The sequence below is a fragment of the Pongo pygmaeus genome, chromosome 20 (assembly GCF_028885625.2).
Source record: "Pongo pygmaeus isolate AG05252 chromosome 20, NHGRI_mPonPyg2-v2.0_pri, whole genome shotgun sequence".
Lineage (NCBI taxonomy): Eukaryota > Metazoa > Chordata > Mammalia > Primates > Hominidae > Pongo > Pongo pygmaeus.
The window spans coordinates 17,279,224-17,294,240 of record NC_072393.2 but is presented as its reverse complement, the minus strand read 5'-3'; the positions used below and the strand labels follow the sequence as shown (position 1 = coordinate 17,294,240).

The window sequence follows — 15,017 nt, the reverse complement described above, 5'->3', positions numbered from 1 at the left end:
TGAAAGGAGGATTTGCAGGCTGGGAAGCCCCCAGGCCTGGGACCATCAGAAGATGTGCTACCTCCCAGGGGTCCACAGAAAACAAATGGAAGCAACAAGAAACGCCCTCAGATCTGAACACCCACCAGCGGCCCCCACTGGTCCCACAGGCACCATCCTAGCCCGACCTGAGGTGGTCCAGGGTCCTGCCACAGCCACCCGCCTCTGGCCTGGCCCCACCAGCTCTGGCAGCATCTCCCTCCAGGCCGGGCATTCACTCTTCACCCACTGACGCATCGTGGGGTTGGCCCCACCCCTGGTACCCCTCACCGTCCTGGGGTTACTAATCCCTCCACTGCAAACCACAAGCCTCAAAAGGGCAGGGCCCACCTCAGCACACAGCAGGCATCTACTAAGTGCTCCCAGACAGAGAGTGTGCCATGGTTCAGCCCCCGTCATGACAAAGGGGACACTCCCTGGGCCCAGGAAGGAAGGAACGGAGCACGCATCTCAGGGCCTCTCACCTCTGCAGGAACACAGGTTTCAGGAGGAAGCCCTCGGTGGGCGAGCTGGACGCGCCCTCGGTCCCCACATATTGCTCCACATACCGAGCCAGGTGCTGGGGACAGGGAGAGACACAGCCCGTGATGCCTCTACAGCAGGGCCATGGCCACTCTCACTCTGGACCCTGAGTTCAGGAGCTCACAGGGGTTCTGTGCCCCCCACTCCCAGAGCATGAGGAGAGCCGCTGCAGAGGACTCCGATCCCTTACGGAGACCCCCCCAAACTATAGCTCTCGACAGAGGACCCAGCGACAGTGGGACTCACACAAACCAGGCCACAGCTGAGGAGCGCCAGAAGCCCCCAGAAGCTGGAAGAGCAGGAAGGATCCGCCCCAGAGCCTTTGGCAGGAGCACGGCCCGGCCCACACTGTGGTTGTGGACTGCTGACCCCCAGGACGTTGAGGGAATAGACTTCTGTTGTTTGAAGCCACGTGGTTTGTGGTCATTGTGGTGGTAGGCCCAGGAGATGAATGGAGTTGGCCTAGCTGAGTCATGTGCACACACACTGGACCTGCTGGCAGGTGCCAGGAGCTGCAGGCCCCAATGACCACCCTGGGGACACACACAGGTCAATGCCTCACTGTCACTAGGATGCGGGAGGTGAGCAGGAAACATCTGTCCCTGCAAAAATTGTGACTGGGAGCTGGGGCCAGGTGGTCCTCTGCTGGGGATTAGGAACAGGATGCAGCCCTGACACGAGAGGTGCAGAGGTCACAGCCACGGGGATGCCCTGAGTGGCAGTCGGGGGCCAGGGAGAGGCGGCTTGGTTCCCCTCCTGCCCTGGGACACAACCACTGGCTCAGGAGGAGTGGTCTGCTCTTTGGAGAGGGGGCCCAGAAGAGAGCCTGGTGGGGGAGCAGGGAGGGAGGCAACCCCACCCACCGGGCCTCAAGGAGAGCCTGCGGCCTGCAGAGGGAGGGTCTCTGGATGCTGCGCGGCCTGCACTTGGCTGCTGGGAGCCCCATGCTGCTGCCCTCAGGCACTCCCTGGTGTGCGTGGCACGAACTGGGGCCAGGGCCTCACCTGGACCTCCACAGGGTCCTCCGTCTGGGCCTCCTCAGTGTCCAGGAGCTCGATGGTCATGATCACCTGCCCTTTGCGCTGCAGGAACATCACCTGCGGAGCAAGGACGCCAACAGCCTCAACTGCCGGGACAGCCCAGCCGGCACAGCGCAGGCTCGCAAGGCCACCCGCCACCCGCCTTTGCCACCCTCCCAAAGCCCTGATGCTTCCTGCAGGTCAAAGGTACCTCACGGGCTCTGTAGCAGGGCCGGTGTCCCAGCCGCCGAACCAGGGTCCACCCAGGACTGAGTCCAGAGCGGAGTGAGCGGCCGGGCCTCCCGGCTTGTTCCCAGCCCCAGGCCTCCTCTCACCTTGAAGCAGTTCTCGTCGGCCATGCAGCGCTCGGCCTTCCACTGGTAGCTGGTCTCCCTGGCAGCGCGGACGCAGCGGGAGGACAGGTTCCCACCAGCGGCGCCCCGCTTCTTCTCGTTCAGGTAGAGCTCCACCACCTTCAGGCAGACGTCGTCGCTCACGAGGTGGTGCAGCTGGCGGGAGGAAAGCAGGTGGTGCGGCCACCCCGCCTCCTGTGGGAGCCCCCGCCTCACCCACAGAGGAATTCGGCAAAGGCCAGAAACACATCAGGATGGAGACTGCATGACACAGGGATGAAGACCAGGATCCTGACAGGCTGTGGGCAGACCAGACCAAACAGACCAGACCAAACCAGACCCAAATCAGACCAAAACCAGACCAGACCAAGCCAGACCAGACCAAACCAAAACCAAACCAAACCAAACCAGACCAGATCAGATCAGACCAAACCAAACCAGACCAAATCAAAACCAAACCAAACCAGACCAAAACCAGACCACACCAGACCAAACCAGACCAAACCAAACCAAACCAAAACCTAACCAAACCAAACCAAGCCAGACCAAATCAAATCAGACCAGACCAAAAACCAGACCAGATCAGATCAGATCAGACCAAACCACACCAAATCAGACCAAACCAAAACCAACCAAACCAGACCAGATTAGACCAGACCAAAACCAGACCAGACCAGACCAAAACCAGACCAGACCAGACCAAAACCAGATTAGACCAGACTAAAACCAAACCAAACCAGACCAAACAGACCAGATCAGACCAAACCAAAACCAAACCAAACCAGGCCAGATCAGACCAGACCAGACCAAAACCAGACCAGATCAGACCAAACCAAAACCAAACCAAACCAGACCAGATCAAATCAGACGAAATCAAAACCAGACCAGACCAGACCAGACCAGATCAGACCAGACCAAATCAGACCAAATCAAAACCAAACCAGACCAGATGAGACCAGACCAAAACCAGACCAGACCAAATCAGACCAAACCAAAACCAAACCAAATCAGACCAAAGCCAGACCAGACCAGACCAAACCAGACCAAACCAAAACCAAACCAGACCAGACCACAACAGATCAGAGCAGACCAGACCAGACCAGGCCAGACCAAAACTAGACCAGACCAGACCAGACCAGGCCAGACCAGACCAAAACTAGACCAGACCAGACCTGAACAAAACAGACCAGGCCAGACCAGCAAACCCTGCCTGGGTGTGAGAAACACATAGAAAAGACACGGAAAAAAATGTTCCAAAGCAAACCCAGGAATGAGCTGAAGGTGGCGTGAGTGCAGGCTGTTCCTTTCCCCTAAATGCTTGGCTGTAAATACACTGCTACTCCTTTTACCTTTGCACTGAAGAAGGAAGGAATGGAAACAGCAGGTGTCGTGGGGCAGACAGGGCTGTGTGAATCACCCACCTGCACAGCCCAGGCCCTGGTCAGGGGACCACACTCCCTGGGGGTTCCATGTGCAGCTTTGTTGAATGGATACAATAACACCTGGACACGCACAGGTTTCAGACAGTACCTGGCACACAGCAAGTGCCCACTGAATGCCGACTGCTACTGCTAAAAAACAGCAACGCTAATTTTTAAGAAAAAGGGAGGCAGAGTCCAGACATGGCCTGGAGGCAGTTTACAAACAGCATGGAGGGGCCTGCAGTGAGCACCTGGCCCAGGGAGATGCAGCTGGGGTGTGGTGCGGCCACAGCCAGGACAGCAGGGCAGCACGAGGCTCTCACTACAGCTCCAACCAGACAGCCCCATTTTCATTGCTTTAACAGGTTCTAGAGGAGTTGTTTATGGAAGGGGGGGTTTTTTTAAAGCATTAATCAATGCTTTCCATAAACCATCTGGTCCAATCTCCTGGTGTCACAAGCAAGGCTGCTGTCCCCAAAGCCATGGCCCATGGGGGTGCCCAGCCTGGGGGGGCAGACTGCCAGCCTCCTGGCGTCCCCTGCGTCACTGCCCCAACACCGTGTGCTGGGCCCTGGGTGTCCTCTCTCCAGGCTGCCCCGTGTGTGTCTCCCTCCCCCGGAGAGTGGCCACTGCTGTGGATGGTGATGGGCAGGGACCCATTTCGGGCACACAGAGGAAAGTGGAGGGGGCTGAAGTGAAGGTGTCAGAACGCAGCTATGGGTTTCACTAAGTCCTTGTGGCCAGACACAGACATCCTCCCAGTCACCAACAAGGCAGACACGATGGAAACAGGCGCAAACACCGTGGATAGCTTTCCATGAGAAAAGATGTCCCAACGGCCATGAAAGGACAAGGCCCCAACCACATGAGCCATCAGGGAAATGCAACGTGAGCCCATCGAGATTCGAACTACTCCCAGCTGATGGAGAGACGCCCCTGAGCCCCAGGGAGGACAGAGAATGCGGCCTCGCACAGCACTGGTACGAGTGACCCCGGAAACGGAAAGTTGCCATCAGCGGGACACACCTCTCTTTGCCTTACCCCAAGGGCAGCAGCAGAAATGTACATGGACGGCCACCACAGACACACCCACAGGGTACCGCCCACGCCCGTCCTCAGGAGACAGGTGGACGGAGTGGGGGTCGTTCCTGGGAATCCTTGGCCGGTTCATCTCAACACAGGAATCTCACAGAATGACACTCCCAGGATGCAGCTGGGCACTGTGTGCTTCTGTTAACACACGGCAAGACCAGGGATCTACCTCTCTGTAGAAATCAGGGTTGTGATGCCGGGCGCGGTGGCTCACGCCTGTAATCCCAGCACTTTAGGAGGCCGAGGCAGGCGGATCACCTGAGGTCAGGAGTTCGAGATCAGCCTGCCCAACATGGCGAAACCCCCTCTCTACTAAAAATACAAAAATTAGCCAGGCGTGGTGGCGTGCACCTGTAATCCCAGCTACTTAGGAGGCTGAGGCAGGAGAATTGCTTGAAACCAGGAGGCAGAGGTTGCTGTGAGCAGAGACTGTGCCGTTGTACTCCAGCCCCGGGAGACAAGAGCAAGACTCTGTCTCAAAAAAAAAAAGAAGAAGAAGAAGAAAAAGAAATCAGGGTTGTGGGTGTCCATGGGTGGCAGGTGGCTGGGTGGGAACACAGGGGCAGGGGTTCTGTTGATGAAAAGCCCATCCATCTGCCCCTTTCAAATTTGGGGACTTTTCTGCTTGTGTATTTTAGTTCCATTAAGCAGTCTTTAAAACCTGGAAGGAAACATCCTGTCTGAAGTGCTTCTCGTGACTGTGTCTGGGTGGGAGAGTAATGGCCTTATTTTTTTTCCAGCCTTTTTTCCACTTTATGATGAACAGCCTTACTTGGTGACCGGGAAATGGAGGTCACCATGAACAATGATTCTGGCAGAAACCACGCAGGACCCATGTCCTGGAACCACACCCAGCTCGTCTGGGACGTCTGCTGTTTATATTTATGTGACCAGTTTCCTTGTGTTGACATTCAGTGGGGGCTGGGTTTTTGCTACTACTAAAACCAACGCAGATGAACATCACTATTCCCACCCTCCCTCAGGATAAGTGGGTTAAGGTTTTTTCCATGTTGTCAATTTAACCTCAAGAAAGGTTTGTCAACAGGGACACGGAACAAAAACTTGTACACAAATGTTCAGAGCAGCATTGCTCACGATCTCTGTAAGGCAGCCACAGTCCAGATGTCCACCAAGAGATAGAAACAAAACGTAGCTACCCACGCAACGGAGTATTACAGAGCCATAAAAAGGAATGAAGCACGAGGGAAATCCAGAGGCAGAAAGCAGTTGACTGGATGTCAGGGGCCCGGAGTGGGGGAATGGGGAGTGGCTGCTGATGGTGATGGGGTCTCCTTTTGGAAAGATGAAATGTTCTGGAACTAGACAGAGGTGGTGGTTGCACAATATTGTGAATGTACTAAATGTTACCAAACTGTACACTTCAAAATGGTTAATTTTATGTTATGCGAATTTTGTCTCAATTAAGAAAAAACAGGATAGGTTTGCTGTGCTGACCACGGGCCCCCTCCCGAGGGGGGAGTGAAATGACGGTAGAGCCATTTCCGCTGTCCTCACGGCTGGCCCTGCCCCGGCCCGGCTCACCTGCCGCGCAATGTTCTGCACCAGCTTGTCCATGGTGAAGCCCACGTAGGCATGGATGGTGAACATCTCGCGTAGGGTATCCTCGTACTGCGTGGGGTCGATGCTGCCCTCCAGCAGGCTCCGCACCATGTCCAGGAAGGCCGGGTAGTACTCCTCCAGCTCCACTTCACCTGTGGAGACACACGGCTTCATCCATATGCCTCCTGGAGGGCGCAAAGTCACGCAGGCCAAGCTCTGGCACGACAGAGCCCCAACAAATGCTCCCATGGGACCCAACAGCCCTCACCTGCCAACCCTGGGGCAAATGTGGGAATCACCAGGAAACCCGAGTAGCTGGTATTCACTGCCACCCTCCCTGAGGCTGTCTAATCTGGCCAGCAACCCAGGGATGGCAGCGAGAATGCTGTGGAGGCCGGGCATGGTGGCCCATGCCTGTAATCCCAGCACTTTGGGAGGCTGAGGCAGGCGGATCACCTGAATTCAGGAGTTTGAGACCAGGTTGGCCAACATGGTGAAATCCTGTCTCTATTAAAAATACAAAAAATTGGGCTGGGCACGGTGGCTCACGCCTGTAATCCCATCACTTTGGAAGCCCAAGGCAGGTGGATCACAAGGTCAGGAGTTTAAGACCAGCCTGGTCAAGATGGTGAAACCTCGCCTCCACTAAAAATACAAAAAAAAATTAGCTGGACATGGTGGTGGGTGCCTGTAATCCCAGCTACTCAGAGGCTGAGGCAGAGAATTGCTTGAACCTGGGAGGCGGAGGTTGCAGTGAGCCGAGATCATGCCACTGCACTCCAGCCTGGGCAACAGAGCAAGACTCCATTTCAAAAAAGAAATACAAAAAATTAGCCAGGCATGGTGGCGAGCGCCTGTAATCCCAGCTACTTGGGAGGCTAAGGCAGGAGAATCACTTGAACCTGGGAAGTGGAGGTTGCAGTGGGCCGAGATCCTGCCACTATACTCCAGCCTGTGCAACAGCGCCAAGACTCCATCTCAAAAAAAAAAAAAAAGAAATAAAAAGGGCACGGTGGAGCTGGTCCATGATGGCTCCACGAGAAAGCCCATGAGAAACAAATGTTCCCCAGTCAGGAGAGGGTGCTACACCCAGGACAGGTGCCACGGCCAGGGGAGCCTGGGCGAGGGGTACGTGAGACCTCTGTCTTATGCTGGCAACTTCCTGTTTGCAATTTCCCATTTGAAATCACAGAATTCTTTTAAAATGAAAAGCCAGAAAGAAAAGTAACAGGACGTGTCAGATCATGAGCTGCGACCCCTAATCCCAGGCACCTCCCGGGGCCTCCCGTCAGGCTTCGGAGCCTTACTGGGCTGCTTCAGCCGCAGCTCCATGGCGGGGTCGCTGCCCTTCTCCCTGCGGCCCTCACACAGCAGCTTCTCCCGCTCCTTCTCGGTCCGATACTCCAGAAGCTGCTTCTGCGCCTGGCGGTAGATCTTCAGCAGCCTGGAGCACAGGGTCTGGTGCAGGCGCAGGAAGAAGTACCAGTTGTTGTTGGCAAAAAATAGGCTGTAGACATCGTCCAGGGGCTTGTGCGGGGGTGGGGGTGGCGGGGGTGGCTGCTCGGTGGCCGGGGCATCCCCGAAGGCCCCCTTCTCCTCTGGGGGGCTACTGTGGGGTCCTGGCGCCAGCTTCTTCCGCTCACTGGGGTCTGTGCTCTGCCCCTGGGGGCTGTCCCGGTCCTCGTCAGCTGACTCCTCGGAGGCGCCCAGGTCCAGCTGCTGAGAGAAGAAGAGGCTGGGCACGAACTGGTGCAGCAGCTGGTGGATGGTGCCCTGGTCCTCCTTCTGGATGGCCGGCTGCCGCTTCACGTAGTAGCTGATGAGCGCTGCTGCGTCCTCCAGGATCTGCCGGTCCTCATACACAAAGATGAGGTGCGGCTCGCTAGAGGGGGCACTGCGGCCCTCCGAGTGCTGCTCCTGGTGCTGTGGGGGGAAGGGCGGCCATTAGGCGGAAAGCCACCCAGCACCCAGAGGACCCCCAATGCCCGTTCACGAGTCGCTGTTAACTGGGGCCACCAAGGTGGATGAGCGCTGCCCAGAGCAGGATGGGTGGCGAACATCGATGCGGCAGCAGGGCCTGGGGGGCAGGTCACTTGCCTCAACCTCTTGTGCAGCCCCATGTGCTCCTGGTCCCCTATCCGAAAGCGAGGCAGACCCAAGTCATCCCGGGACCCCAGACGAAGGAGCCAAGAGGATTCTGAGATGTGGGGCGGGGTTCACAGGGGGTCTGACAGCGTCAAGCCTGGGTCTGTCGCTCAGCCCAGCTCCAGGACAGAACGGGGCCCCATGGCTCAGCATGGAGAAGCCTCTGAGGCTGACCTCCTCCTACTGACAGCAACGGTGGCGCCTGATTCTAGCTCGACCGGGGCTGCCCACACCACGCTATCGATGAAGTCAAGGAGGCAAAGGATGAGCCACGACCTCTCTGCCTCTGCCATCTACTACCTGGGAGGCCTGCAACTGCTCACATCTGAAGCCCTGCACGCCCATCGTCACTAAGCCCCCGCCTCCGCTGCTGTCACCCGCCAGCCCCTGCATGTGCTTGCTACCACCATCATGTCACCAGCTCTCCCACCAGCTCCCACCAGCTCCCACCAGCTCCCACCAGCTCCCACCAGCCCTCCCACCAGCTCCCACCAGCTCCCACCAGCCCTCCCACCAGCTCCCACCAGCTCCCACCAGCTCCCACCAGCTCCCACCAGCCGGCTCCAACCGTTCTCTTCACTGGGTCCAGGGCGACTTGGCCCACAGGAGCATGGTCACTCCAACTAACGCCCTTCAGGCTTTCCCAGGCTGCTCAGAAGACGCCGGCCCCTGGCGTGCCCCTCCACAGCTCCTCCAGCCTCACCGCGCCGAGCTCCCTCCTGCGTGTGCAGGGCCTTTGCACATGCCCATCTGCTCTCACTCCCTGGAAAACCCTGTCCCAGGCTCACCCCTCCCCTTGGTCTTTATCTAGATCATGACTTTCATTCCCTCACACCGTTAGACAATCACCCCTTCCTCCAGCCTCCCACACCACTGTCCTGGCACCCAGGGCCTCTGCTGGGCAGCCCCAAGCCCTCAGCCCAAGGCAGGGAGGCAGACGCAGCAGGGCTCTTGGGGAAAGTGAGCGTGGACGCCATCTCTGCAAGCTCCCGAGGGAAGGACCGGGTCTCCCAGCAGCCTGAGGTCTCCCTTCCTCCTCCCCTGTAGGGCGGCTTAGAGGCTGGCAGGGCCAAGCACACTGACCTGGCTCCTAGGAGTCTGCATGCTCAGCCCCGCTCCGGGCTCTTCAGTGTGACCATCGCCCTCTGACTGCTTCCTAAGTCCCCCAGGTCTCATTTATGCCATAAACACTCTGAAAATTCCTTTACAGTCCCCTCTGAAGCAGGGTCCCCATGTCCATGATCCGTAACCATGCTTTGTAAATCATGTGATGGAATGGGGTTCTGACTTTGGAATTCATCAGGGACCGCGTGTGCAGAGATCTGCATATGAACCTCGGTGCTCCTCCCTTCGTCAGCCCCAGCCCCAGGGAGGGATCCAGGAACTCGGGGTCGCATTGGTGGATTTCCAGGGCTACTTCATCATCTGCACTTTGCAGACACCACAGACCCACAGAACCTATGCGGGGTCTTGGGCTTGAGGATCGCCGAGGACTAGAGTGAGGAAGCCAGAGTGGCTGTGGGTGGGCCTGGGGCGAGGGTGGCTCACGGGGAGGGAGGTGGGAGGGAAGGGGGTCCCCACAGTCCCACAGGCTCTGGGAGAGGCCTTGGGCCAGCAGCCCGGCTCCTGTGGATTCCGTTTCTGTGTTGTAAAAGAAGGAGCGACCGCTCACTGTGCAATGACAGGAGCAAGAAACCAAATCAGGTGAGGCAACGCCCCCTGCCCAGGTGGGCACCAGGCTGATAATGCAGCCCGTGCCGTGATCTGGGCACTGCCTGGGGAGCAGTGTGCCCCCCCCAGCCACCTCCTCAGAGTGTCCAAGGACCTTCCCAACAGCTGGCTATCACCACGCCCGGCACCCTGCCAAGCTTCCCACCTCAGGATCCTGCAAGCAGGCACTCCCTACGCACAGCTACTAACAGGCCCAGCTCCTGGCAACCTGAGGGCCCCGCTGACCTTGGTTCTATGACTCAGACCTTGTGAGCCTGCAGCAAGGACATGCAGCCGAAAGCCTCGAACCCAACGACTCAGAGCCCTAGCCCCCTGCGACTAGCCCAGGCAAATGCAACCTCTTGTGCCTCAGTTTCCCCACTGGTAAAATCAGAATAATGCCGCAGCAGAGTCAGGTTCAGGAGTGAGGTCAGATGATGTATTACTCTTTCTGTGTTGCTAACACCGGTGCCCGGCACAGTCGGCAAGAAAGAAATGAAGGCTGCTGCCACCCGCTACCTAAGCCAAAGTCCATCACTGCCCCACGGGAGGGACGGAGACTTCTCTAGACAATGGCAGAGTCGGCCAGGAGCGGTGGCTTACGCATGTAATCCCAGCACTTTGGGAGGCTGAGGTGGGTGGATCACGAGGTCAGGAGTTCAAGACCAGCCTGGCCAACATGGTGAAAACCAGTCTCTACTAAAAATACAAAAATTAGCTGGGCGTGGTGGTGTGTGCCTGTAGTCCCAGCTACTCAGGAGGCTGAGGCAGGAGAATCACTTGAACCCAGGAGGCGGAGGTTACACTGAGCTGAGATCACACCACTGCATTCCAGCCTGTGTAACAGAGCGAGACTCTGTCTCCAAACAAACAGATAGACAATGGCAGAGTTGCTGGTTCTCTTAGGGCAGGCCACAGGCTGGGGATAGACAATGGCAGAGTTGCTGGTTCTCTTAGGGCAGGCCACAGGCTGGGGATAGACAATGGCAGAGTTGCTGGTTCTCTTAGGGCAGGCCACAGGCTGGGGATAGACAATGGCAGAGTTGCTGGTTCTCTTAGGGCAGGCCACAGGCTGGGGATAGACAATGGCAGAGTTGCTGGTTCTCTTAGGGCAGGCCACAGGCTGGGCATCACAAAGACATGAATCTTCGCCTCGACACAGCCCTGAAAGGGCAATGCCACTACCCTGCCTAACCACCAGGGAAACAGAGGCACAGACCCAGCGGTCGGGAGAGCCAGGGCTAGGGAAGGCTTTACCTCGTCGTAGACGCTCTCGATCTCGTTGAGCAAGCTCTTGGAGCGCAGGGCCTTGGTGTCATTCTGCTTGAAGTTCACAGCCTGGTGGTCAAGGGACTTGAGGTACGCCTTCTCATACTGCTCCCGCCAGATCTTGTTGAAGCCCTGCTGGGCCTCCCGCCACTCCTCTTCCTTGGCCTTCAGCCTGCGGGGGGAAGAGAGGTCAGCACCAGGGACAAGCCAGCATCCTCTCTGAGGCATCCCAGGGCTGGCCTGTCTTCCTCTGGGACTTGACTGGGGGTCCAGGACCCAGGCCCAGCCAGCTCCCAGCCTAGTCTGTGCAGTGGGCTCTGTGCACGTCAGAGGGAGGGCGTGATGGCCTTACAGAGCCAATGTAGCCGGCTTCCCGGTTCCTCCACCTCCTCCCTGGCACCCAGCACTCTCCGTGTGGCTGTTGGCTCAACCACTCAGGTCCCTTGCTCAGTTGTGAGTCCCAAGAGAGGGACTGGGTCTGCCTCGCTCAGCTGCATAATCCCAGGGCCAAGCATTGCACCTGCCTTAAAGTGGCCACTTGATAAATACCTGTTAACTAGCACCGGATGGTATCCGAAATGCAGCATTAAATAAAATGCAAGCCACAGTGTAGTGGTCGCATCTGACTCTTAAAGCAGTTATTTAGATGTCTAGATGTGATTATGTGCAAGGTGGAAAGTCCTAGAAGGTCACAGTGCTCTCCTCTCAGGAGTGGGAGACTGGGAAATACAGGAAGGCACCCTTAGGCCTCAGAGACCACCCCTGGAGATGACACCTGTTGACAAACAGCACTAATGAGCTCTCCAGGGGCTCCCTGCGGCGGGGAGGGGAGGGGAGAGGAGGGGAGAGGAGAGGAGGGGAGAGGAGAGGAGGGGAGGGGAGGGGAAGGGGAAGGGGAAGGGAAGGCGGGACGCCACAGGGCACCTTTTCAGGACAACGGGGACAGCGGTGACAGGGTTCTTCTTGAGGCTCTCGATGATCTCCGGGGCCTTGTCGCCATAGATGCGATAAATGGCACGGCGCTGGATCACCTCCGACGTGCCTCCCAGGGAGTCGTCCAGCCGGAACTTCTCCTGGTCTTCCGGCGCCATCCGAGACAGCTTCTTCTGCACGCTTTCCAACACGCGGATTGTGGCCAGGTTCGTCTCCAGGACAACGTCTAACTATGGAAAGGAAGGCAGGAAGGGGTCAGCCACTGGGGAACTCAAGAGGCCTCAGGGAGGGGCCTGGGACCTCAAAGACCAGAGGATTTTTGGGGTGTGTGTGTGTGTGCATTTAAGAGATAGCGTCTTGCTCTGTCACCCAGACTGGAGTGCTGTGGCACAATCAAAGCTCACTGCAGCCTCAACCTCCTGGGCTCAAACAATCCTCCCACCTTAGCCTCCCACGTAGCTAGGAATACAGGTGTGCACCACCATGCCTGGCTAATTAAAAAAATTTATGGCCGGGCATGGTGGCTCACGCCTGTAATCCCGGCACTTTGGGAGGCTGAGATGGGCGGATCACAAGGTCAGGAGTTCGAGACCAGCCCGACCAACATGGTGAAACCCCGTCTCTACTAAAAATAAAAAAATTAGCCAGGAATGGTGGTGTGCCTTTAATCCCAGCTACTCAGGAGGCTGAGGCAGGAGAATCGCTTGAACTCAGGAGGCGGAGGTTGCAGTGAGCCAAGATCATGCCACTGGACTCCAGCCTGGGTGACAGAGTGAAACTCTGTCTCAAAAAAAAAAAAAAAAATTTTTTTTTTGTATAGATGGGCTCTTGCTTTGTTGCCCAGGTTGGTCTTGAACTCCTGGCCTCAAGCAGTCCTCCCACCTCAGCCTCCCAAAGTGCAGGGATTACAGGCGTGGGCCATCGTGCCCAGCCAATAAACATTTTAATTACAAAAATTAATTTAGCCTGGGCAATACAGACCCTGTCTCTAAAAAAAGGAAAACAAATTAGCCAGGTGTGGTGGCTCATTCCTTTAATCTCAGCACTTTGGGAGGCCAAGGTGGGAGGATCGCTTGAGGCCAGGAGTGCGAGACCAGCCTCGGGAACATAGTGAGGCCTCATCTCTACAAAAAAAGTAAAAAAAAAAGCAACAACTTGGGCATGGTAGTATGCACTTGTGGTTCCAGTTACTCAGGAGGCTGAGATGGGAGGATCATTTGAGCCTAGGAGGTCAAGGCTGCAGTGATCCATGATCGCGCCACTGCACTTCCAGCCTGGGAAACAGAGCAAGCAAAATAAATAAATAAATAAAATAAAAATAAATCTAATTTTTACATTAAGGAAACTTTTTTTTTTAGGAGACAGGGTCTTATTCTGTAGCCCAGGGTGGAGTGCAGTGGTGTGATCTCGGCTCACTGCAGCCTCGGCCTCTCTGGCTCAAGCAATTCTCCTGCCTCTGCCTCTCGAGTAGCTGGGATTACAGGCGCCCGCCACCACGCCCGGCTAATTCTTGTATTTTTGGTAGAGATGGGGTTTCACCATGTTGCCCAGGCTGGTCTCAAACTCCTGAGCTTAAATGATCCACCTGCCTTGGCCTCCCAAAGTGTTGGGATTACAGGTATGTGCCACTACGCCCAGCCCAAACAAAATTTTTAAACAGAAAGAAAAGTGCCATCTGGTAGCCAGCCCAAAGGCCAGCAAGACCCGGCAGGAAGCTTCCAGGAGCTGTTGGAATATGCTGCAATCCCTGCTCCTCCAAACGAGACTGGGGCAGTGGAGGAGGATCAGGACGCATGTCCCGTGGAGAAGGGGGACAGGCACGTGCCGGGGGACCCGGCCACAGCAGCACACACACCTCGAAGCGCTCGTCCTCACAGCGGTGAAGCTGCTCCTCGTATGGTGTCTTCTTGGAGCTGACGAAGGTGGAGTCCTCAGACCAGGAGGGGAAGGAGACCCAGGTGTCGTTCAGTACCTGCACCAAGAGGAAACGCCGTGAATGGTGCTGCGTACCCCAGGAGCCAAGATTTATTGTTAGCCAGTGTAGAAAGTACCAAGACACATAATACCATCCTGATACATAATACCAACTGCCTTACACAAATGGGAAGGTGCACAAAGTTTTTAAGGAAAAACATGACTTTGGTCAAGTGGACACTCCCTTGGTATCCTGGGAGACTGGTTCCAGAACCACCCCTGAAGACCCAAATCCACAGATACTCAAGTCCCTGATGTCCAGTGGAATCCTATTGGCATATATCCTATGCAAAATCATCTCTAGAATACTTATACCTAATGCAATGTAAATGCTGTGTAGATCATTGTTACACTGCGTTCTTAAAATGTGGATTACGCTTTATTGCTGTGTTGTCACTTTTTGGTTTCTCTTTCCCCACATATTTTCAATCCATGGTTAGTTGAAACCACAGATGAGGAACTTGCAGATACGGAGGGCTGATTTCATTTCAGACATTGGTAAATTCTCTCTGCAAAGGGTCAGACAGCAACTATCTCAGATTTTGCAGGCCATCCCAGATGAATACTCAACTCTGCCTTTGTGGTGAGAAAAGCAGCCACAGGCAATATGTAAATGAATGGTTGTGTCTGTGTGCCAGTAAAACTTTATTTACAAACACAGGCAGCGGGCCAGGGCCCGTGGGCCAGAGTTTGCTGACCCCTGCACTATATCCTGGAATCCAGCAGGTATTCTTGAACTTGGACATGCAGTAATCGTCTGTCCACGAACCCTGGAGAAGTGTCCAATGGTCAAGCTAAACAGAAACACACTGAGGTCAGAGAGCCCGGGACAGAGCAGAATCATGGCAGCAATAAACCTAAGTCAAATAACAGATGAATAAGCCGAACTCCACGTTATCCCTGGCACTCTGTGTTTTGCCAAAACTACCAGCAGGGTACAACACTGTTGTCTCTGCTCAGGTGGTTTTGCCGGGCCACAT

At 56.0% G+C, this 15,017-nt stretch overlaps 1 protein-coding gene across 5 annotated transcripts in view; it reads right to left on the bottom strand.

Moving 5' to 3' along the window:
- Positions 1 to 15,017, bottom strand: part of SIN3B (SIN3 transcription regulator family member B) — a 50,325-nt gene that overhangs the window by 2,218 nt on the left and 33,090 nt on the right. For 2 of the 5 annotated variants that reach the window (XM_054465905.2, XM_063658759.1), the window contains 8 exons: positions 13,919 to 14,035; positions 12,055 to 12,293; positions 11,119 to 11,302; positions 7,314 to 7,929; positions 5,989 to 6,158; positions 1,916 to 2,089; positions 1,566 to 1,658; positions 504 to 598 (listed from right to left, as the gene is read on the bottom strand). In XM_054465905.2, the coding sequence (XP_054321880.1) occupies positions 504 to 598; positions 1,566 to 1,658; positions 1,916 to 2,089; positions 5,989 to 6,158; positions 7,314 to 7,929; positions 11,119 to 11,302; positions 12,055 to 12,293; positions 13,919 to 14,035 (1,688 nt within the window). Of the gene's footprint in view, positions 1 to 503; positions 599 to 807; positions 1,095 to 1,565; positions 1,659 to 1,915; positions 2,090 to 5,988; positions 6,159 to 7,313; positions 7,930 to 11,118; positions 11,303 to 12,054; positions 12,294 to 13,918; positions 14,036 to 14,690; positions 14,832 to 15,017 lie in introns of all 5 variants that reach the window. The other 3 variants (XM_063658760.1, XM_054465906.2, XM_054465907.2) reach the window with 3 other exon arrangements.